Raw genomic sequence first — 25053 nt, 5'->3', positions numbered from 1 at the left:
TTCCAGGAGCAGGTGCTTGTATTTAAAACTATCTACATTTTAGAAAAAACTGAAATAATGGCATATTTAAAATGATTGAAGACAGTTATGGAAAATGATACATTTTACAATGTATTGTCTGATCAGTGTATTTATTTGTGCCAGAGTAAACGGTTGCAGTGAGAGCAATGGATCCATTGGAGAGAGGCTGAGGCTGCAGCTGCATTAGCCTTGCAAGACCAACCATCCAGATGCTATGTTGTTGAGAGGAAACAGTGGTGCCTTAGCTCAGACTGTTTTCAAATGTTAACAGAAACTGAATCTTGTAACGAGGGAACTTGTTTGTGACGTACAACGCACAAAAGTTGTAATCGTCCTTTGAACAAGAGTGTGCTGGATCCCAAACATAAATTGTACATAAAAAGTTCAGCACTTTTGAGGCCATTTTGGAAAAATCTATTTTCTCTGAACACTTGCCCTACTTGAATGAAGTCTTGTCAACTAAATGTAGCATTATTCAATGTATATCTTTTCTTTCCTGTGTTTTAGTCAAACCATTATTTTAGATGCCTTCACTTTTTGTATGCATCAGGGGCTCATCAGGTCTGAAACGACCACGTCCACAATCTCCAGGAGAAAAATCAACATGCAGAGACATTTGTTCCTTCAATTGATTACAACAGCCATCAACACTGAGCGAATATCCATATAAACCTTTCCTTTTATTATGTGTCTTGCACATTATATGTGTATAAGCCAACAGTACGTGTTTAATTACTTCATCTTCTCCTACATGTTTGCTTGCTACAAGGATGTATCGGTAAAAATTAATTCAGGGTCATAACTCTAATTAGTTTATCACAGAATGGCTACGTTGCTTCATACCAAAACCAATGACTGTAATTAGCACATTTATGACCAGCTCATCTATAATTTAAAACCAACGTGAGGTAGTTAAATTGCAAAATTGCACTTGATTGATTCATCATTTCAGCTTAAACTTGATTAACATTTGCTGCCACTGTTGTGTGGCTGCTTCATTTGGATCAACAATATGTTGCGCACAACACGAGGTGTGAACTTATCGAGACACAAAATTCTTTCCGAACATGCTAACATTAGGTCAGTGCAAGATTTAAATGCAGGTATTCTTGTCTATTTTGTCTGATTGGACTTCTTCTTCTAAGGACATTACAGACATCTCCCTCACTGAGTGTTTATTACGCCTGATAAGGACGAACCACTTAGACCTTTATAATTCTTACAAGAGTGCAGAGTGCGGTGACCTCATCAGGCCCTAATCAGCGACAACTTTAATAACAGACCTCTGCGAGAGTGCAATCTCTTTAGGCAGGGACTCCTACCACAACACCATTTGGAAACACATCGGAAAGCAAGTACAACCACTGCGTTAAATAACAATTCCGGAAAGTCAGAACAAATGGCGCATTTAATAATTCATGTTCAGCACACAACAGTTTCATTAATCTGTGGATGGTTCTCTAAATATTTTTGGGTGTACCGTCTCCAGCCAGTCTATCTGTTGGTCTCTAGAGAGTTGTGTGATGATTCTGCCTCACTGATCACCATGATCTAAACTTGGCACGATACTCAATATAACTGAAGTCTCAGTTTACACGGCCTACTTCTGAGCCACTCTTTTTAAGACAATCGCCATGCCTCTCCATCTGTCACTCCTGGCACTGGAATTGTCAAGTGGCGTGCGCTTGTCAAACAAGAGCTCTTGTTTTAAAGGCGCATGCTGCTGTTGAGAAAAAAAACCTTTTCTACAGCAGATTCAGTCCAGAACAGTCTGTCTAATACAAATAATTCAGATAGTAAATGCAATGACTGTGAAGGTTCTGAGTCCAGGCCATGGTATATCCAAAAATCGTTAAAGAAAAACAAGAGAGACATAGTTTCTCAAGTTTCTTTTGGGCTACACCCACAGATGTTCCTGTTTAGACTTCAACACCCCACCAGCCACTTAGAACTGAAGAAGCTCCTCAGGAGAGTCTTCAAAAAGCTCTTCAAGTCCAGTTGTCCTTCTTTTATGTATTTCGGATACAGTAAATCCAGTAATTTCATTGGCATTCTAGTGTATTTCTCATTTAACGTAAGGTCTTCACAAATCATTCGCAAAGTCACTGTAAACTAGAATGCATTAGCTAATAAATTAAAGAGTGACGTTGCCCCTTATGTGTTTTTATTGCTTTGCTGTTTACATGTAATGACACGAGCTGAGCAGCAACGATCCAAAAACAAATGTCCTGCCACAGACATGAGGTTCAGCAGTAATCTCTAAATGAGGCATTACTGTGACCAATTCATTCGTACTGGTGAAAGGCTTTAAAATATCTACCTACCTAATAACACAAAGACCAATCCAACATTTTAAACAATTTCAGTACAGATATTTAATGGATTTGACCCCAAGTAAATTCCATCAACTTAAACTGGAAGTTGTTTTAAGGAAAGGGCTGAGGTAGTGGATAGGATCTGCAAGCTAATATATCATAAAACTTCATTTCATGAAAGGAGAACCGTAACATATGACCTTACAAAAGTTATTACTGGCTGATGAATGTAAATAAATCCAAAATAAAACTGGATTAAGTCAACAAAGTACATCTGGTTGGAGCTAATATTATTTTACAATTTATTTGGCTTCTATGAGCTACTGGAAATAATATGAGCTATCTCAAGAATTACATCGACCCCTTTATAGCAACAGTACATATTCTGGTTTAAGGTTTCCTGTTTAAATGAGCTTTATTCTTTATTTCTCAATGTCAAACGAGTCAATAGCCTAATAATCTGCACTTTACGTATGACTGCCTGGAATGCCAATAAAACAATAAAACCAAAATTACAGTTTATAAGGTTTAACAGCGACCTTTACTGGAGAATGTTAATGAAGTGAACATTTGAGCTCATCTGACCTGCCACAGGTAACTGAAGTGTCGTCTTAATACAAGGTTTATATCCCTCTCCCTCTTTTGCCTTTCTCCACAGTCGTGCCTTTGAACTGCAATGCAGAGCCAGACTGGATATAACATTCAAGGCATGAGAGCGAAAGAAAGAGCGTCAGTGCAGCAAAAAAGGAGACAAACAAACAGAGTTACTGAACTGAGGAGAGAGGGGAAAAAGAGCAGGGTAGTGGAGAAAAAAATGTTGTTTAAAGATGTATAGCGTACAACTACTGAGTATATGCAAATGGGTGCGTTGTTGCCTGTCAGTCTATCAAATAGCTTGCGTTGACAGCGTAATAACAACAACCTTTGGAAAGCATTAGATGTAGGAAAGTATATAATGGGAAATGTCCTTAAAATTTCTCCCTGGAAAATAGACTGCCACTCCTCTAGATGTTAGAAACTTCCAGGATGTGGCATTAAAAGACAAACAAGAGCTGGAACCCTTATAGATTTATCTCTTATACCGTGTTTCCTCACGACCTACACCAAATACGAGAGCTGACGCTGGTTTACGGAGCTCAAGATAAATACAAGAGATGCTGGAGCAAATGAGCAATTCTCTTTAAGCAGTCATCACGGAGAAGCAGTTAGTTATGATAAAAAAAGACAATGAAACACCCATTAAGCAGATTATGATGCATGGATGGAAGCTAGGGTAGTGTGCACTGAGCGGTGAAGTAGGACGTGGGCCAAAGTGAGCCACGGGTTAGCTCTCTTACTGTTACAGTTGAGTGTATCTCTAAGGCATCTTGACTGTTTATATAACAACTAGCCAGTAGATACTAAGTGTTACTGTATCACACCATACATTATTTAAAAATGCATTTCGTACATTATGAATGAAATACTACCGCTGCTAGTCTGTTGGAAAAAAAAGGAAGATAGGTCATGCAGCCCTAATAAAAAACTGCCTGTTTGTGGATGAAGATGACAGAATGCTCCTCACTGAGCGATTGGTGTGAAGTATGAATGAGGCGTTCATCCCTAAGTCTTTTGATTAATAATGTGGAAAAAAAAAATTAGTTGGTTCAGCCAAAAAAAAAATGCAGTGGAAAATTTTAAAGAAGCCTGCTGCTACTGAATTGCTAAAAACTGAGTACATTTGGTGTAGGAAATGTAAAAGGTGGGAGAAAAAAAAAAAGAGTACAACTTCACAGAAATGAAGGAGACTCATTCAAGTGTTATTTTAGCCAATTAACAGCCCAAAACCCAGATATATTCATTTTTACTAAAATGCACTGTTTTAAAAAGAGAAGCAGCAAATTGTCGCTGTCCGATGAAAAACACGTATCTCCAAATTTCTTTTTTTCATACCTGCTTTTGATACATGCTTTTTGACTGACATTTCTGATATCCAATGGAGATACATTTTAAATAGATTGCGTCTTAAAGCATCGCTCCATTGGTCATATAGATACTGTAGAAAGCCAAAAACTTCAAAAGTGGAGATACGTGTTTTTTTATTGGACAGCGACAAAATCATGTATTGAAAGAAGGTGGAGCCCGGGGATGTGTAACACTGACACCAGTGCAATCACTGTATCTTGACTTGACACAGCCAACATGATCCAAAGAACAGAATATGACAAGTGAGGCTACGCAGAACAGTTAACAAAAAAAAAAAAAAAAAACAGCAGGAACAGTGTCCTCAGCAGCTTGAACATGAGGACGCGAGGTGAAAGACCGTCTCCTCCCGGGTCAGCCACACCCTCCAGGTATCACCAACTGCCTTCAATGACTTAAAACCATTAAGCGCATGTGAGTAAACAGTCGTACACACGTGTCAAACTGATTAAATCCTCGCCGTAATGACCAGTGAGTGATCATCCACTCAAGCATGTCGTGTTCAGTCATGTGTAACTTCCCCTACTTTGAAGCCCTAGCGCTGACCGTGTGCTTACAGGCTGTAACAATACCACATTAACTTCCATGGAAACTGACAAGGTCTGAGATCCAGATGAATGTTGACATGTCAGATACGTACACTTCAGTTAAGAACTCACAGTATGCAAACACAGACTATGGCGTGAGTCAATATAAAAGCGAGCGCGGTGCAAATGCAACTGCTGCTAATCTAGGTAAGCCTTGTAGCTTTAAAACAGCTGGGTCATGTGAGGTTTTCATTAAAACACGGAGGCATGGCTAGACATTACGCTGCATGCTGAGAGCTCCTGAATCGCAGTCTTTGGCCTGTTTGTTTACACGTGCAGCCAGTGTGGCCCCCGTGTATGTATCGGCGCCCTCCATGTCAAACTCATTCGCACTCTGGTTGTGATCAGACACCCTAGGGTATAACTTTCCTCTCTTCTGTCTCCCTCTTGTCTTCACACTCTTTCATCAAAGGCCAACTCCTGATCTTTTGTCTGGTTAAATTAAAGACATTAAGTGAAGGACGATTGGACATGAGAGTGTGGGCTTGGTAGGTCACACTTGTGGAGCTTGTTGGGGCAATGAACAGAGGAAGCTTGAGGGAGGATTGAGAAGCAGGAGGGATTTCAGTAAATCACTGTATTAGATCTCAAAGCATGGATCACTGAGCATTTGGAGGTTAAAGCTAACTGTGTTTAAGTGGTATTATGGTTCTAAGAATTACAAACAGATTTGTAATATTGTAATTATACCGTGTGTAGCCAAAGGAAAGATGTGAATAACTACATTAATACAGGTTCAATTTACAGCAAACAACAAGCCAAAAAAAGGTTTCTCATTAATAAGTGGGGCCTCAAGTTCTGCATGTTGTCTGTTCTTGCTGAAAAGAGGTAGAATACATTACACTTAGACAAGACTGAGGCTATGCAACGAGGGGCATCATTTGTGTGGTGAAAAAAAAAAAAAATACAAGCCACTGTGGAGTCAAGTTCAAGTAACTGCAAACAGGTCGGCTGAGCATAAACAAGCGTCGCGTCATTCCACATCTGAATTCGAAGCACAGCCCCAAAAGTGCCTCCCTAATTAAAACTTATTGTTTGTGTGTGTTTGTTTGTGTTTATGCAAGCAGGGATGATGCATGGAGCAGGACATGACTACGGTATCTCTGAAGACACAGATGGCATCCAGTCTCAATGGAAAGAGACAAGGCATTGTTGTCGCCTTTTAGCACAAAGTGATGCATCGACAGAGAGGAGAAAGAAAAGTGAGGCATGGTGGTAAAGTGAAGTGAAAGGAGAAGAGAGGAGTGCTGAGATGATGGAGTGTAATGACTCTCACACAGCCCTGTCACCATCTCCCAAGACCTCTGGCTGTCGCTGCCCAGATGACATATGCACTAATTAACAGTGCTGAGCCTCCAACTAGAGATGGGGGGCGCTGAGAGTCCTAACCAATGCCCCATAGAGACAGATAGATCACCAGTAAGGCAAACATGTGTTTGTTCCCTTGTAAACTAGATCATACAGTGGTGAGGTTAATATGAAAGCTCCCTCACCAGATACTAGTGTATAGCACACAGGTACTCATTATGCTTCCACTCAAGCACAGACAAGCTTGGATTTATTTGACAGAAGGAATAAAATGACTCCGTCTAGTCCTCATATCCTCCGCTGGCTCTCTGCTCTTTGGGTTTCCTTCCCTCTGGCTGGAGTCCAGAGGAATAACAGGTGTATGTTCTTCTGTCTCAGTCTAAGTTTCCTGTGGGAGTAGTAAGAGTAGGACTCAGCATTGAGATGTTAACTAATACCATTTAATCTCTCAGCCTTCCATATTTCCATATTCCACTGTAGAGTTAAGGCAAACATTTATAAACAATATTTAAGCTGAACTGGAGTTTTAAAATCTGCCCAATTACAGAGAAACTTACTCTCTAATGTCAAACACACACACATAATACGATTTGAAAGTTATATTGCAATACACACTACAGGACATTCATTAGATTATTGTGCCAGATCAGTGAACACCGAACGCACCGCCCAGCATGATCTCACAGAGAAGATATAAACAAATCAGTAAATAAGCAAAATGTTCCTGTAAATCTACAGATCTACTCCATTACATGGCCTCAGATTATCAGATAATTGTAGCCAAACATCGGTAACAAATGAGATCCAGAGTAGGAACGAGCATCATTAAGATTTTGTTGATACTGATGCAATTATCGATTCTGCTTATTGATCCGATTCTTTATTGATTTTGTTTAGAAAAAGTAGGCATTTGTGATTTTGTGCAAACAAGAGCAATTTTATTGAGTTTGTGAACTAGAGATAAGAGCATGTGTAGGAAAACAATAGCGCTGCTCTGCTGAGATTTAGCGATAGCTGTACTCCTTGAATGGAGATTGTTGAACAAATGGCACTTTTGGTATTTAATGCCGTGCATTGTCGACAAGTGCTTCAGCATGTTGGTGGTGTTGGCACCCTTGTCTGAAATTACGGTGCTAAGTTACACGATGTGCTGTTACAGTCCCTTCTAGTGAAGTGAAGCCACATTTTCAACCGTTTCAGTCCGTGAGCGTCACGTGATGTGAATGACCTACACTGAAGTAAAGATTCTTCTTCTTCTTTCATGAATTGAACCAACTGGAAGCGGCTCTTTAAAAGAACCGGTTATCAATGCCCATCCTTTGTCCAGACCATTACCAGGTAGAGGAAATTTCATGAATTCAATTATATTAAACGAATATATAACATGACATAACGTGGTCCACAGAAGTCCTGCTGTCCTGAGAAGTAATGTTATTTAGTAACTGGTCCATCTGAAAAAAAGGACATAAATGTCTTACAAAATAAATTATAAAATAAACTACGGAAAGCTATTTTTGCAGTCTTGTCAGAAATATATCTGAGTACAGCAGGAGACAATCACCATGTAATATTAAACATGACATGAGTCACATCAGGGACATTACATTCACTCACTCTACAAGATACATGAAATCCAATTTCCTATGCGTAGTGGTGCACACTCAAGACAAAAGTGTGAAGCATACTCATCACCAACAGCAGTAATCCATGCTGAAGGTATCCTTCTGCTTCATTACAGAGTCACTCTACAATATTTTCTGCTTTCACTTCCAGGTGAGTTGTTGTAGGAAGACCAACAGCTCATAGTCTTCTTCAATCATATTATATTGTTGACTGGGAATAAATCAATGATTAGTCCAAAAATGGTGTCCATAGTTTGCTGGAGAGAGAAATGCTTCTTTGAGGTTTTATAGGTGAGTTTATCGTAGCAAGTGGGTGAATTAGATTGGGGAATGGAAATCATTCTCAGTTTGATTATTGAGGTTAGATTTTTGTTAGACTTCATTGATGTGAGCCAACACCTTAGCCTATCCATCCCTGCTCAGCATTGTTGCCTAAATGCTAATGAACAGAGCGGATCACTGCCAAATCTGTCTGCCTCTTCTACAGCCAAGCACTGAAAAGGCAAGAGCTACTTTTTCTGCGGTTTGGTTGTCTTGCTTTTTTTTTGGTTTTGATTAAGTGAGACTTGTGTTTAAAGGGGCTCACACAGAGTAAGCAGCTACGCGGCTACTGGCCATGAAGTGTTAATGATACCAAGTTGCAGCTTTGTGGGCAAGATAACTAATGTCAGCTTTTACACCCAGGGAAACACCATCAACAACTTCACTCCTACAACCATCAGCACAGAGCCTGATGTGAAGCTATAAGGAGCGGAGTATTGAACAGCATTGACAGCAATAAGAGATAGCTCTGTCTATACACTCATGATAGCTTTGTGTTCTGCTCATTTCATGGACTTCACAAGAGGGAATGCAACTAGAGAATGCAACATCTGCAACCAACTGTCCAACACTTAGCGATTGCTGATGAGCCAAAAGCGTTATATGTGTACAAAGAACATAAATCTTTTTAAAATCAAGAGGATCACTGAACAAAATTAAGATCTAAAAGGGCAGCTTAATACAGCATATTGAAAACAAGAACATTTCAGCCTTCCCTCATTAGTTAAATATGTTCAGATGTAGTGGGGTTTGTTTTTCTCACTCTCCCATCACTGCATGCAACAAGTCAAGCATGAAACATTGCTGCTACAAGTGAACACGCCATCAGGCCACATCTGGCCGTGGACAAACTGATATAAACACAACATGTCTCTATTTGTGCCTGTCACAGTCCGTATCTACGCACATTTGTTGTAGAATGAGACGATCTGACCCCTTTCAGTAATCACATACTACATCTGTGTTCATGGCTACTGGGTGGACATTATTATTTAAACACCATGAACTTATTTAAACATAAAATGAAAGCCTTACTAACCGTGAGGCTTGTTCATGGTCTGTCTATACACAGTGGACTCTCCGGTACACATCCCCCCACCCTCCCCTGGCGATTTATTTCTGAACTATTACCTCCCCATACCCCAGAGGGAGAGGGGAAAATGGCATTGATTCAATTAAGTCGGATTAATAGGCTCCCATCAAGATTCAAACACCTTGAAAGACACCGCGTGAACACACACTACACACTCTATTTGCTCAGAAAATGCTGAGGCAGGACTTTTCCTAATTATGGACAATGGTGCGTGATTCACACTGTCAATTTGATACGAATAGTTGAGTTTAATTTGTGTTGAAGTGGCACGTTGTCCACGCTGGAAAGTAGAGCGGAAACCAAAGGTGTGTTAGTGTTTAATATGTTATGTTTAATGCTATAGCAACAGTACAACAGTATGGTCATTGAAAATAAGGAAAAATGTGCACCAACTGCAAAAACACACTGATGAAGTACGCTATAAGGTCAATGTTAATCTGGTTCCATGTGAAATAAATGTTATAGAAATAATATTTCCATAAGAAATATCATGACTGCATGCATTTATATCCCTCTTTTCTCTGTATGCAGACAAAAGTTGCATATAATTACAGAGTGGGACCCACTCATATATGAACAGTCAAACATCTGACCAAGCCCAGGACATATGCACACTGCTGCCACTGTGGAATGTGCTGCAAGTTAAAGAGCTCCAATCACGCAATGAAGCATCAACCAAGTATACAGTATGTGTTCATTTCACCAGTTCATTTTTAAAGACATAAAGCTGTATGATCATCACACAGAGCACATACGAGAAGGAAGTTTGAGTGAGAAAGCTAGAGCTATAATCCTAACAAGTTCATCTCAAGCAGCTTTAAACATTGGGACTCAGAGGAACCTTTTTTTTTTTAATCTGCAAACAACTGTGGACTTGAATTTGTAAAGAATTATCCAGTTGTAATCTCTGGACAGTGGCAGACACTATTTGGCCTCGTTTCTCTACAGATTCTTCCTCACTAGGACCAGGTGACTGCAAACACTGCTCAACAGCAAAGTCTAAACACATATGTCATATGTAAATCTGATAGATTTCTATACAAGGATCCCAAGTTAAGTTGTTCCACACAGAACCACAACTACACAAAGTGGAACAGAGAAGGTGATCTATCCATAAACAAAGAAGGTGTGAGGAAACTTCAAAAATAGCAAAGTGCAAACCAAATGTACAGTGAAGCATAGACCCACAAATGTACAGAACCTAGAAACACGTGTTGCTATAATTTTTAGAAGCTCTCTCTGAGACAAACCTTCTATCAGACTGCATTTCCAACATTTTATTTCTCTCCATCCTTTCACAGAAATACTGTACAACACAGATGATTATCCATCAGCTTAACAATCACCTTAGGCGACTGCTGTTTGCATTTAATAAACATGTCTCATACAGTTTTTTTTTTTAAAGGAAGAGACATTTAAATCTCTTTATCTATCTATCATGAGACAAATTTCTTCAATCTATCAAACATTTTTTTCTCCACTTCACTTTGTGATTCCTTAAATTTGCAAATGATTAACCGGTTACTTTCGTGGGGGTGTCAAGGAGCAGTGCACCTTAGCCCGTAACCAAGGAAACGTGCTAAAATTTAGTGGCCAACAGGGATTGCTGGTTAAAGGTTTTTACGCACATAAATTTATGTATATATCTAAGTGTGTGTCTTGCTCAGTTGTGGCAAACAATTGAGAAACACTTCTAGACATATCTGCTCAATTATTTAGCCATTCCATTAGCCATGCGATTTAACAATGCCTCTTTTATTCATAAAACCAAACACATGGAAGTTTTTTCACACTTAATATTAAGAAATTTAAAACTATACCCACAAAACAACAACACCAAATGACAAATATCTGTTTTAGAAGCCAGTACCTTTAAGCATTACCAACTGACAACATCTGGTGTGTCACAAGGCTTATCAGCCAGAGTTAAGGCTCGCTCTTGTGGTGTGGTTAGATTTCATTTTTATACGTAACAGCTAGAAACACCTGAACCTGTTGTAATACAGATGTACCCTTGTGTGCTATTCATCAAGTTTCCACTTTATCCATGTCACGGCCATAATGTCAGGCACATCACACTGGTAATGGCTTGACTTACATCCCAGACAGCTCAACCCGCTCCTAAAGATATTTCATTTTCAAATGCTCGGTACAGCTGACATTCTGCAGGCTCCGTCAGGGTTAACAAGTTTGGACTTGAAAGATGCTTATTATCATGCACCTCCACGGGCATTTTCTTTTTTGTTTCTATTTTTTTTTTTGAGTATCATTTTCAGGTGCTCTTGACTCTCAATTTCAGAACTTTCCGTATGTGGAGGACTGATTTCTATTTGCTCACAGGCAATCTGTGGAACAACTACTTTTTGGCAAATGTGACCCAGCTGGGGCTGTCAATTTTGTTAAGAACTTTTTTGTTCCCAAGAGACGTTCATTGGTGTTGTCCACCCAGTGGGGAGAGGGAATGGCTCTCATTACCACTGAATCAAGGCCAACATTCTCAGCTTCATCTCTCACTTGCCAAGCAGCATGAGCCCGTTCCTGGAGTTTCTAGACAAATTGACAAAGGCAAAAGCTGTCATCCCTTTAGGGCTTTTTTTTTATTGTGCCCTTGAGTATTGACCCAAGTAGGCATGACAGCAGGACTGTGACAGTCTCAAGCCACTGCCTCGCGTCTTTAAAGCCCTAAAGAAATATCAACACGCTCACTACAGTGGTTCTTCCTGTCAAAAGTAACCAGTTCAATGGGGCAGGATGAACAGGCACATCTCAAGCCAGACTGATTCGAGCATGCTTTCCTCCCAGTTCCACTACTCATGTTTTTGTCCCCATCGTCACACATAGGACTCTGTTCGTAGAGAGTTGGTAAGAGGCATTGAGAGAATGTGAGTAAGTTTAATAAATCTGGATTTCACTCTCAGTGAGGACGCTGAGCTGATGCAATGCTTCTTCCTGCTCTAAGATGAAAACAAGCCCCACCGTGGAGAGGAAAAACAACTGTGTCTAGTCCACATTGAATAACTGAGTCAGTCACTGATTTAACACAGCAAAAGGATTAAAGGTCAGACTCATCATATTTTAATCTCTGCCTGTAATGACAGGGAAAGAATTCAAAAATGCAAAACAAGAAAGAGAAAATGGACGTAATTGCATGAAAGAGGGTCACAACGTAAAGTAACCCTTCACTTGCCCTTCTAAAAATCTACATATACATTATAAATACTTAATGCATGTAGGTGTGATTTTACAGTCCGGGATTCAGTCACTGAAATTTTCTTTCAGGCCTGGCACTGACAAATTTCAGCTGAATCTACTGATGGACAATTTACATAATGGTTTCTATTAACATGCTGAAAGTGTGTTCCCACCAGATTAAAGGAAAAGCTTCATAATACATCAGTATAATCAATATGAAGTGAATGGATATCCCTGCATTAGCGTGCAAGCAAAAGCTCACCAGGGGAGTGTCGTACATACAGCTCACAAATATTCACTATAGTGCACAATGGCAAGATGGCAACATTTTGCATATCTGAGGTAGGTCTAGCCAAAAAAAGTAATACACTCCAGACTACACCAATGAGATAGACAAGTTCAATATGGTCTCTAAAACAGCTTCAACAGAAGCTCAGCGTTCCTTAATAAAGCCAGGATTTACTGCTGGGCTGTTTATTGAGCTGCATTAGTGTGAGCTATGCGAGTGTGTATCCATGTTTATGTCGCCACCAGTCTATCAGTTCTGCAGTTTAGCAAGGATTAAAATTCACGTCACTGCATCACACACACGGACAGAGTGTTGAGCTACAGCGACATGTTCACCCAAGCAGCACCAAGTCACGACATAAACACACATACTGCACCACAGGTGGGACTGCTCAGCCACAACTCGCACTAGCCACGGGAATCACTTGAATAATCAATTTCGAATAATTACTGGACAGGTGCACACACAATGCTGCACACTGACGTGCACACTGACGTGCTCACACACACACACACACACACACACACACACACACACACACACTCAATCCTATGCAGCAAAAAGCTGACTGCAAACACCAGGATGGAGCATGCAACTTTAAAGTTCTATGAATGAATCAAAAGAAAACGTCACAAAAGCTACAAGACAGGAGAGACCCTCACCAACAATCGGAACTGCTTGACTATCTAGGTATTTACGTTTGTTAGAGGTAAAGGGCAGGTTCTCACTTTATAACCCTTCCACATCCCATCTGTCTACCTCAGACACTATGTGCCTTTATGAATGCATAAGCACACTCGCATGCACAACAAATTAAGATTAAAGTTTTCTTTTCCATTACCGCTGACAGGCGAGACCGAATGTGCCAACAAGAATTACAGTTAAAGTCAGCCACCAGTGAAACACAACGTATAGACACGCACATTTACACACAAAGATACATACAACAAGTTTCAACTCAAAATAACCTATACATGTTAAGTAGCAGCTGAATGTGCCTCTCTTGTTGGCGAAAACCCCAGTGTGGTTTATCAAGCTGTTCCATAAAATGGGACTAATTACAAACTGCAGTGCACACTGTGTATTCAGGAAACCATGTTAAGATGAAGAAGCAGGCTGTTCCAGTGGGAACGCTAACATTATGTAAAACATCTTTGGAAAACTGCAGCGCTACATTAAAACTAAACGCCAAACTTCTTCCCGTGCCTGAAAATTAGCTTGTTTAAGATTATAAATGCGGCTCAGCATAATTTAAAACCATCATAAGACTTACAGGTGCGATTCAGTTCTCTGCTTTCAAAGCCTTATGTCTGAATGTAACATCAACAAAAAGTAATAAAGTAATAAAACTAATGAAGTAATTAGTTTTCAGAAATAATTGAAATTGAAAAATTGTCCTAGAGCTTAGAGGTTTTCACTATGTGTAAAACTGTACAGACTGATCTTAACGTGCTATTAAGTGGAATGTACCGCTATTGTAGTGCAGGCTGATGGATGAATGTAAATTGCAATGGGAGGTTTTCTTTTCCCAGTAGCAACAGAGTAGTGTGTAGGGTAGCATATTACTGTAGTGAATTGAAGATTTATGTTCTAAGAGTCTTCATCAGAAATTGCTACTGTACACGGCGCGGTTTTAAATGAACAGTCAACTGAAGTGCTAATGAACTCCCAATTAGGTGCTTTTGACTTGGGGTGGAGATACACCGACAAATGGTTCAAAGAAGAAATCACATATTAAAATCTACCGTCCTCTCCTTTGTGGTTATAGATGTAATATTACAATGGAGAGAGGTGTCCTCCCTCCGCAAACACAATTAATATCTGGACCAGACCTGTAACAAAAGGTCAGTCTGACTGATATTAACGTCTCAGATATTCCCAGGTTTGTCTCAGGCTAGACTCAACGAAAGATGGAGGAAAACAAAGGCCGGAACAAATAAAGAATAACAACAACAAGAAAGGACAACAACAACAACAACAGCAAAAAATAGGCTTTGTAATGAAGTTAACCCAAAAGGTGACCAGATCAATAAACCAATCAGAGTTAAATGAGAATTAGCTATCCTCTAAAGGACGCTGACAAATAAAGACTAACATAAAATAATAAACTCTGTCCATGCAGCATTTCTAAAACAAAGTTACAAAGTGCATTGCATAACCATACATTTAAAAGTTTGTAATTTGATCAATAAAATCATGCAATTAAAAATAAAGATTTTTAAAACCACTTAAAGATACATTGCAGAAACAGAATCACAGAATCTAAAGAACTTGAAGGCTTTGGCTTGGGAGTGCTCTAAAGTGCACAACACTTCACCATGGCTGCGAAATGCACAAGACGCATGCAGAGAAAAGCTGAATCAGAGGAGCTGTGACTGAGCTGGAGTTTAATGTCAGTGATTTTCTCAGTGAAGAAAGGGAGAAAATGCTCATGGACCAAGAGCGAGCCCTCAATTTGTTGATTCAGTGAAGTCCTTGTCAAAAACAGCTGTTTTTTTTAGCAACATTGGAGCCATATGACAGCCTGGTCCCATTTACAGTTGTCTGAGTAATTGTTTTCTTTCTTTTGAATGTATTAGTATCATAATGCACTGCCCCAAAACCAAAGCACATTTATTCTGATGATCTTGTTACATCCAAACAGTTTTACCCCTAAGTTTTTCCACTAAGGTTTAAGGTTAACATCTTTTCACTCTCTCCGCTTTATTGGGACCTTGTGGACAGATGGATTGGAGCAAGAGTGGAAGAGGGATCAATGGGAAGTGAAATGAGAATGAGGGTGTTGCGGAGGGTCATCTCTCTCGCTCTCCCTTGATGGATGTTGTGACTAGATGGAAGTAAGAGTATCTACATCTTGTGCCCCGACTGTAAATGAAGCCAAAAATAGCAAAGCAATCAAAATAATAATAATAAAAAAATCTCTATGCGAGTATATTCAGAAGAGCCACGAGATGAAACCACTGTTGCATAAGAAAGATGAATACATGAATGAAGGTAAAAGGAGGTAAAACACACAGCAAAGGCAAACAAAGAGATTAAAAGATTGAGGTTTGATGGAATAGTAGAAAAGGGTAAACTCTATATATATAAAAGAAGTTTTCTGCAGCACAGAAAAGATCAAAACTCCGGGTAGATTCAAGAAAACACCTTTCGCTTTGACAATGGCTTTACACATTCTTCATTTCTCTCAACCAGATTCATGAGGTTTTCACCTAGAGCTTTTCCAAAAGTAATGAAGGGGTTCCCACATACACTGGAAGCTTTTCCTCCACTGTGAGATCCTTACATAGCCTGAAGATCTGTTTGGTCAACGATTGTCAATGATTATCCCACTAAGCGCCAACCCGGTGGGACAGCTTGTTCCTGCAGACTGTTGTGGTAACCATGCTGGTTAAGTGTTGCATTGGATTTTATAAATAAATCTCCAACAGGGTCTCTGACAAACCCCCCCTACTCTCCCTTGAAATCAAAGATTCGACAGTTACACTCATCTGACCAAAGTATTTCCTTGTATTTCTTGACCAAAGCAGTTCTCTTCTTATCATTCGTCTCCGCTGTGGTTTCTTTGCAGCAGTTAGGCCACAGAGGTCTGGTTTAGTCTCTTCCGTATCATTAAAGCTGAGGCTTGCTACTTGAACCGGGATGTGGCTCTATCATCTTAAGCACTGTTAATTTTCGAATTCAGAGGGAAAGTCTTCTGAACTTACGTTCCTTCTGCTGCATATCCAATTCTCCTGAGAGCTGCTTTCATGACACTGTTTGATGGATTTTGACACTGCACTTTTAAAAAAAACTTTTTAAGAAATCTTCTGGTATGAGGTATGACTTTCATGTCTTAAAGTAATGATGGACTCTCATTTAGTTTAGCAAATCTTACCGCAATATGGTATTACTAGAGTACTTGAACAAAGCTATTTGCTGTATACCAAATCTAACTGTACACAACGCATCAACAGTATCAAATGTTGACATTTTCTCACTGCATAATTCAGCTTCAGTTATTTGTCTTGAAAATGCACACTACCACAGAGGCAATGGACAAAAGAATAAATGGTCTTATCGCCACAGTACAATACCAGCTACACTGCAATGGAGACTGAAGCACAATAATATGGAACTACTAGAAGAACATAAAGGGGAAACAAGGTCCATTGGGAAAAACATACAGCCAATGCACAAAAAGTAACCGGTCTGACATCAGACCACTACATTCTCCCATTGTAGGAACCCATCATCATCCATTCAGCAGGAATCCAGACAAAATATGCTCTGCCTTAAACCTACTGCTTATAGAAACTGTACATTTTTTGGTAATTTCATTATGATTCTTATTTTATTTTATTCTTATGTCTATGTCTTGTTCATATATGTCTTTTGTCTTATCTCGTGGCTCCTTGGACAAAATAATTTCTCTGCGGAGGTCAATAAAGTGATCTTGAATCTTGAAGTTTCAATAGTACTGGACTTTACTTCATGTTTATAGGATTATGCCCATGCATAATTAAGCTAAATCATCTCAATCTGCCTAATAAATTAACACTGCGGCCACTGCAGTGATGTTTGGAGTTTCCATTGCAATTTTATTTCACATCATGTCTATGACACTTCCTAAATGTGTTCATTATTACCCATCAAAGTTTAAAGGATATGCAATAAAATATGAGAAATTTAATTTTCTTGGACCACTAAGTTCAACTCCTGACAATTCTATTTAAAGCCCACACTATAAATGCATAGTTTTTTGATTCAGTGTGAATAATCAGCAATGAGAAGAGAAATAATCAATGCGACAATGTTAAAATGTGCATAGCTCTAGTGAGAAAGCCTCAGTTTAATGGGACTTTACAGTATTTTTTACATAACTGGTCCTCCTGCCACAAATTAGCTGTTTTGGTCAATTTTCAACACAGATCTGTTTGGCTGAAGCAGGACACTCTTTTCAATTGAAAACAACGCTGATAAACTCTCAGTACACTACCTAAATGCAAACAGAAACACCAGTTGGTAAATATAGTAATGGTGCTTTTAGTCACTCCAGAGCAAAATATTTACCTCTGGTATCAGTAAAGACCAGAGTGATTACTGGACTTACATTTGCAAGGTTGCCCAAAACTAAACTCCAAAGTAATAATGCATTTGCTCTTTCCCTGATTAATCTCTACTTGAGCAAGTTTCAACCAACAAGTTTTTTTCTGTTACCCCACAACTTGTTTCTTTTGTCCCCAGTGGCCAAAACCAGTTATCCTTTTTAATTGTATAATTTCAGTTAAGAAGTTGTTAATTTACTGAGAGACAGTGTCATTGTACTAAATAGTAACACTCTTATGGGTCCAGTAACTGAGGCAGTGAATTGACCTGACGTTCATGGTATGTATTGATTATTACAGTTTAAGAATTGAGCTCTAGCTACCCATTAACACCATTGTTTGTATTTGGACCGCTGTGAATCAATTAGAAGGGTTGTTTATCAAAGTAACTAAAGAAATTGTATTTCTTTCAGTCACTGAAAGATTGGCTTTGCATATCAATCAACCAGTTAATCAATCAAGCAAATAAACAGGGCCAGCCACACTAGCTGCACCGATGAACCAGCTACTAACGGCTCCCACTCTCAATTGCTAACACGTAACAACACTACCACATTATCTCTAACTACAGCAGAATGTCATCCAGACTGATGAATATAGGAAAGGATAATTGGGGCCAAAGGGACTGAACAACCTGAAAGCTACACAGCAGGTACTGGAATCAAGATGGTGAGAACCTGAGAACCTATCGCAGCCCATCACGGGGTAAGTAAGAACAGCACTCAACTGTCAATTTAAAGCCTAGACAAAGAATCAAGGCCATCACATGAAACCACAATTGTCATCAGAGTTGGCAAGTTGGATAAAATAAGGCCTAAAAGCTAGTGGAAGCAAAGTCGAGAAACAATTTAATTAGTTAGTTACATACCTTTCAATGCCACATCAAAAACAGTATTCTTTTTTCGTTTTAATTTCCACCTAAAAGAAAAAAAAGTCCCTGGATTTAGATAGTAACAGCTTCACAATTAAACAACCTTGGGCACTACGCTTAAAGAAATACAATAAGTCTCCTTGGGCTTATCACTAGGCCGGAGTGAGATTTGGAAAAACTCCAGCAAAAACTGCGATTTTTGTTCTCAAAACTGCAAACTACAGAATTATCTAAAGAGTACACAGAGAGCCTTATAATAAATTGATAGCACAAACTGCAACAACCCTACATCCTTTTGCCACAGTACTACTAGGTTACCTTAACATGCCACACTTTCAGGATCATGTGTATTTTTTGTATATCACGTGTATATTTTCACCTTTTAGTTGAGTAGTTTGTTACATAAAGGTCCTTTAAAACTCTTCAACATGTGTCAAAGCCAGTGTCCTGAATGGAACATGGAGCACAAAGTAAACTACTCAGACAATATCTCAAGACAGCAGCAGACAGAGGGAATATTTGCACAGCTCAATGGCTACCTTAGAAACCCACTGCACACTGTAACACTGACAGACAACGAAGAAGACGTGGCAGATAACCAAAACCAATTCCAATGGCCAAAAAGCCAATGGTAACAGTGTGCAAAGGGCAAAGGGATTAATACTGGCCAGATATACTGGATGCCACACCAAAATATGTGAGAGCTGATCTCAGGAAAATATGAACATAATACAGGTTAAGTCCTCCAGGCCATCCATTTGTTGTTTTCTCCCAATAAGAGACAATAAAAAAAGCTCTGTTGGAGAATAACAGAGCTGAGATATGAGACTTTACAGACTAGATGAAAAAATTAATCTCCAAACAGTAAGCACGCAGCACAGGAACCTCAAACTCAAAGGTCGAGGGAAGAGTAACCACACATGAAGACAATATACATCTGTACATAAGGTGTCATGGGTTGAAAAGGATTTTGCCCATTGCCATTGTATTTTATGCCAAGATTAATCATCATCCATCTGTCCTATGTGTCAAAGTAAAACACCTTTTGTGAATATGGAGAGAGAGTCAACTGAAAGATGCAACAAGAGAAGCAATGGAGAATACGGTATAATCAGGACGAGAGTGGTGGGGCAGACGCCTCTTGTCTGTGTCTCCCTTTCTCTGATGTGTATTGGGTGTCACATTTTATTTCTTCCAGTCATAGGAATAGACTTTTGGTGGAGCTGATATGATGAATGAGAAATGATATCTGTGATCTGAAAGAACACAGTCTTTACGAATAATCTGCCCAACTGTCACAAACTGAACAAATGGAAATATCTGCAAATACAACTCCTTCGAAGACCTCAGGACCAAGCACCACTTTTATGTAATTATGGATTTAGATTTAGGGCTGAATCACTCATGCATCCTGTTTCTGCGTAACTAATTTCAGGTAAGCCAGTTCATGGAGCCGCTGCTGTTTATTCCTCCTTCTACGTTATTGCTGAAAAAGGGAAAGTGATGCTCGGTGTGATCTTTCCCCAACCTTCCATGGCGCTTCGTTCTCCTGATCCAGGCTTGAAACACAGCAGGAGATGTGTAATCCCACTTCGGGCAGACTATTCTCGTGTAATCTCCAGCTCGCTCAGAGTACACACAAGTCACTTCTGACTGCTCCATAAAAGATTCAGATAGTAAGAATCTGCCCATCTGTCAGCTGCCTCTATGTTTGTCTGTCAGACTTTCAGACCGTCTTGATGTTTGTCTTTCCATCACGCCATACGCGACCATATACAACAGACTAAGACTGCAGTCAAAGCGTGTCTCCTTGAAAGTGAAACTGATGATCTGTTGAGCATCTGCACATTACATAAGCACATTAAGGTAAGTCCTCTGGCAGTGGGACGGCGACTTATGTTCATGTGTGCGTGTTATAGTGTGCATTCTGTTTGTGTTTGTTGAGTGCATTCTTACACTGGGTCTTTTTGTCCCTCTATATGATATACACGTGCAGTCTTGAGTGCACACTTTTGTGTCTGTGTGTTTGTGTATCAAGTGTTTCAGCTTGACTGAAAAACACATTTTTGTTCACAGACAGCTATTCTCTAGCACCTTTGGGGAATTCTCTGCTTTCTTTTCAACTGCCCTCCTTTTATTTCCTGTCTTTATTCTTGGCATACAGTGCCGGAGCCTCACTAAGATACAATGGGTCATTTCAGCCAACAACAATGAGGCAATCAGCAATAACACACACAAAGCCAGACTCTAGCATTTGCTATCAACATCTGGAGAAAGAATAACGCTTGAATTAAACCTCCTACAAAAAGCTAACTTAGCAATTGAGCATGAGTATGCAGTGACCAGTCATAATGGTTTGATATGCATTTGGTTATATGGATCCAGTGGTAATATAAGAGCAGCAAAGCAGAGGTCAGTAGTCAAGTGTTGACGCCGAGGTGCATTAGCAATAAAAAGCTTAATTTGCTAAACCACAGAAACTGTCACATGGTATGTCCTTAATAGTGTGATCTTACGCATGCTATTGAGACAAGGACAGGGAGCATGTCAGGTCAGGATATGTTGAACTGAGCATTTTATTTTACTCTACGACCAATAAAAGGCAATGTGCAGTTCCAGGCAATCAGTTTCAGTACATTATTATTTTAACCTGTAACTACTAAATGACATTTAAAGAAATGCGTACTTGCTTAAAGTCTATAACTACTCATTAAGAATGACTCTGAACAATTACTCAAACACAATCATACGTTGCAGAATCCATGTGAAATCCAAACAGCTGAGAGTTAAGTATCCTACCCTCTTATGCAGCAATCACACACTGACACAGACACACCTGGACACAGTGCTTTGTGGTGGGGGAAGCATATGCTCTATACCAACACTGGAGAAATAAAGGAAAGAAACAATCACTGCCACAATCTAATGGTTCTGCATATTTTCAGTGGCCGCAATACCAGACAGCCACAGGCTACATCTTGAGAGGAACTGCTGCTGCTTTATTAAGAAAAATGTAGGGTTGGACCGGATATTCTGCCTGGGCACTGAGCAACAGCAGCAATAAAGAGACAGGTTGGGGTGAAGTTTCACAGTTCACGTATATCTAACTCACGATCCTCCACTCCGTGTCTTCCCGTGGATTAGGCTTCTCTATCCCTGACGCCTTTCTCTCCCTCTCCCTCTCCCTCTCCCTCCCCTATCCCTCCCTCTCACTCTCTCACCCTAAGTGGCCAGTTGTCAAAGTCAGCTGAAGCCCAGTTAATGAAGAGGTAGATTTATTAGCGAGACATCAGTGGAATAGGCGGGGCAGAGTGGTACCCCCAGAAGCCAGCGAGCAAACACAGTCACTAAGTGTGCACACCAAAAACAAAAAGACAAGGAAGAAAGGGAGAAAGAGGAGGATAGAGGATGGATAAAAACAAGAAAGAGCAAAAAGGAGAGAATCGGAAAATATTTAAGAGAAATATTAATAATAATAATTTAAAAAAAAGAAACCATAAAGCTACCAGTCAAGTCAGAGACGAAGGGGGAGAGGCAGCTTCCCTCTCTTTTATACTCTCTTCAGCAGCAGCTACAGAACAAGCTCTTACCGTCTGCTGTAGGTCTGGGATTCCAATGCGGATGACCACAGTGTTGCCTGTTGGCTCCTCCATGGGTGCTCTTGCACTGTGGCTGCGCTCTGCGCCGGGACGAAAAGCTGAAACACTGTGAGGAACGGGAACACCGCTGTCCTCTTCCCGGGAGCTGCTGCTGCTGTCAGCGCCGGCCCCCTGGTTGCCGTTTGCTGCCTGTGTGTGAGGGTGTGTGAGTGTGTGTGAGTGTGTGTGTGTGTGATGCTGCTGCTGCTGGTCCTGCCGTGGAGGGCTGGGTGGCTCATGTTTGCCGGCTGCCGGACGCAGAGGCATGCTCCGTGTTAGGGGCTCGGTCTATGTCTCTCTCTCTCTCTCTATCCGCACACACACACTCGGACGCGCACACAAGCATACACCGAGGGCTCTGGCTCACACTACACGCGCACACTGTTTGCAGCATGCATCACTCGCCTGGGAGGGAAAAGGGGAGGGAGGGAGAGAGAGGCAGGGAAGGAGGGTGGCAGAGAGGGAAGAGAGGGAAAAGAGGAGGGGGCAAGGGGAGAATACAGAGAGATTGGGGGTAAAAACACAAAGAGAAGATAAGTACCAAGGGAACTTGAAACTAAAACTGACATGAGATGTAGAGACAAAGCACGACTGCAGAGAACACATTCAAAAAATCGTGTAAAATAATGTAATTCTGATTTACACAAGCGATGATCCCAGAACAATTAGCAAGGCAAAGAGGCACATTCTGTCTTTAAATAAAACAAAATATATGAACCAAATACTGAAGACGGTAAGTGTGTGGATCTGTCACGTTAACTGCAGGTGTGTTAACGGTTTCACGGCAGCACTATTACCAATTAATGTGACTAACGTTGCGATGCTCTATATGTGACACCGCCGCTGTCACACACTGCTGCCCATGCGTTAGTGTACTAACACCGTGCTGACATTTGGACAACACGAGCGTTGTGTGTGTTGGTGGGTGGTGTTTGTTCAGATCGATGCAGGTCAGGATTTGGCCTTCATGCTTCACTTTATCTGTAGGGGGTGTGGCTCATCACTGGTAAAACAGTCACACGCAGACAGAACAAACTGTACATCGATGTGGACAAGGTTTCTCTGGGAGTTTCTTTCACGGAGGGGCTGTTTTTTTATCTGCATTTTGCCTGACACGGGGACTGCGAATAAGGACAAAAATAATAATGTTAATCTGAAATTAATTTCCAGTCATCCCAAAGAGATTTAAACTTTGAAATGTTTGTTTCTTGAATGTGAGGAAACGTCCGTGCTTTCACATTGACCAAAGAAAATACTTAAGATAGCGGCTCATCCAATTCACGCTATCTCATCTTATCAGAGGAGATTAGTACACAACCTTTTTGTGGCGTGAATGACAAATACTCGAGGGCTTGAATATTGCCAGTTACGCAGCCCACCATTTGAGCAAGTGAGATTCTCATGCAATGGAAATGTGCCATAAAACATTTGTGGCGAGCCCGTAAATTATTAATTGTGATCTTAAGTCAGTGCTATGCTCCATTGTGTTCTCAGTGCCAGCTGCCATCCTTCTTCAAGCGAAGCCAACTGCCCCAAGACAGCATTTTCTTATTAGGTGGAGTTTAAAGCGAGCACTTGAATTAGAAAGCGATGAAAGCAGGCAGCAGTCACGAAGGATGGCGTGGGAATCTGGTGTGACAGTTTGGTTGTTAAAATTCTGATCCATCAAGCAGTACTGAGAGAAAGGAGATCGGGCTGGCCCCAAATTGTACCACAACAACCCGAAGATGCAGCCTGAATGACTAAGAAATACCTTCTGCGAAGAACAAGCAGTCCTGCAAGAGACGGTGTCACCTCCACATAGCTCTGATCTCCACATCATTGACTCAGCCTGTGACAGAACAGACAGAAGAAACCAGAAGTCACATTAGCTGTCAGTGACTGACATGTTAGAACAGGGCATTTCTAATATTTGTGATTTGTCTCTTTACTAATTTTAAGGAGGAAATGCCTTGGAGCACATCCCTTACCACTACAGGTCTTAGAGAGGTGTTGCTCTCTACGGCACCACAAGATTTGACGGTGAAGCAGGCGCTCGCGGGATTTGGAAATATCACATTCAGAGAGACTTGCCAAATTCTGATCCCTTCCCTGGGCAAAACATTATTCCCCAACTTCAAAACTCTAGCTGATAAAGCCAGTCTCCAGTGTGGCAGCATTTCAGCAGATCACCCTTCAGAACAAAATTAAAAATAGCCCTGAGAAGCTGTCTGTCTGAGGCAAAAAAGCAAAACCTAATGAGAACCGCCTCTGCAACAAACTCACTTGATGCGTTTCGGTAATCCTACGATAAGATGCTGATAAAAAAGAACAGGAAATACAAACAAAAGAACTGCTATTTTTGTTGCACGCAAGAAGTTAAATAGTGTTACATGAGTGAAGGGAAGGGTTTGAGCTCTGGTCAGGCTACAAAAGGTCAGCTCAGTTCAGTATTTCTCCTTAGTGATTTGTTCACATTTGTATTTGTCCAATTCTTTAAGATTGCCCTGGTATAGTGGCTGTGTTGTTTCAGTGCCCTCTGCTGTTACTGTGAAAATTAAAAAGCAAACAATATAAAGTCATTCGTGGGTTTTGTTTGGTGTTGATAAAGGATTAACAGTCAGTGGCTCTATTCGTGTTTATCACCATGTCTTAAAAATGCATGATCTGTAAAAGTTCAATCTGTATTATTACGGTATTATGAAATAATTTATTGCATTTTGTTAGTTCTATATGTTGCTGTTTTTGAAAGTATCTTCACCTTTATT

At 40.3% G+C, this 25053-nt stretch overlaps 1 protein-coding gene across 9 annotated transcripts in view; it reads right to left on the bottom strand.

Annotated features, from left to right (window-relative positions):
• Positions 1-24137, bottom strand: part of shank3a (SH3 and multiple ankyrin repeat domains 3a) — a 131439-nt gene extending 107302 nt beyond the window's left edge. For all 9 annotated transcript variants that reach the window (XR_007113519.1, XR_007113518.1, XR_007113520.1 and 6 more), the window contains exons 1-2: positions 24060-24137; positions 22259-22711 (exon numbers count right to left, since the gene is read on the bottom strand). Coding sequence is in view for 6 of the 9 variants with exons in the window: in XM_047595644.1 (XP_047451600.1) it covers positions 22259-22573 (315 nt within the window). In the remaining 3 variants the exon portion in view is untranslated. The remainder of the gene's footprint in view (positions 1-22258; positions 22712-24059) is intronic.
• Positions 24138-25053: the final 916 nt, after the last annotated feature.

This window comes from Mugil cephalus, chromosome 10 (assembly GCF_022458985.1).
Source record: "Mugil cephalus isolate CIBA_MC_2020 chromosome 10, CIBA_Mcephalus_1.1, whole genome shotgun sequence".
Lineage (NCBI taxonomy): Eukaryota > Metazoa > Chordata > Actinopteri > Mugiliformes > Mugilidae > Mugil > Mugil cephalus.
The sequence above is the reverse complement of the archived record's forward strand: the minus strand, read 5'-3'. Positions and strand labels throughout refer to the sequence as shown.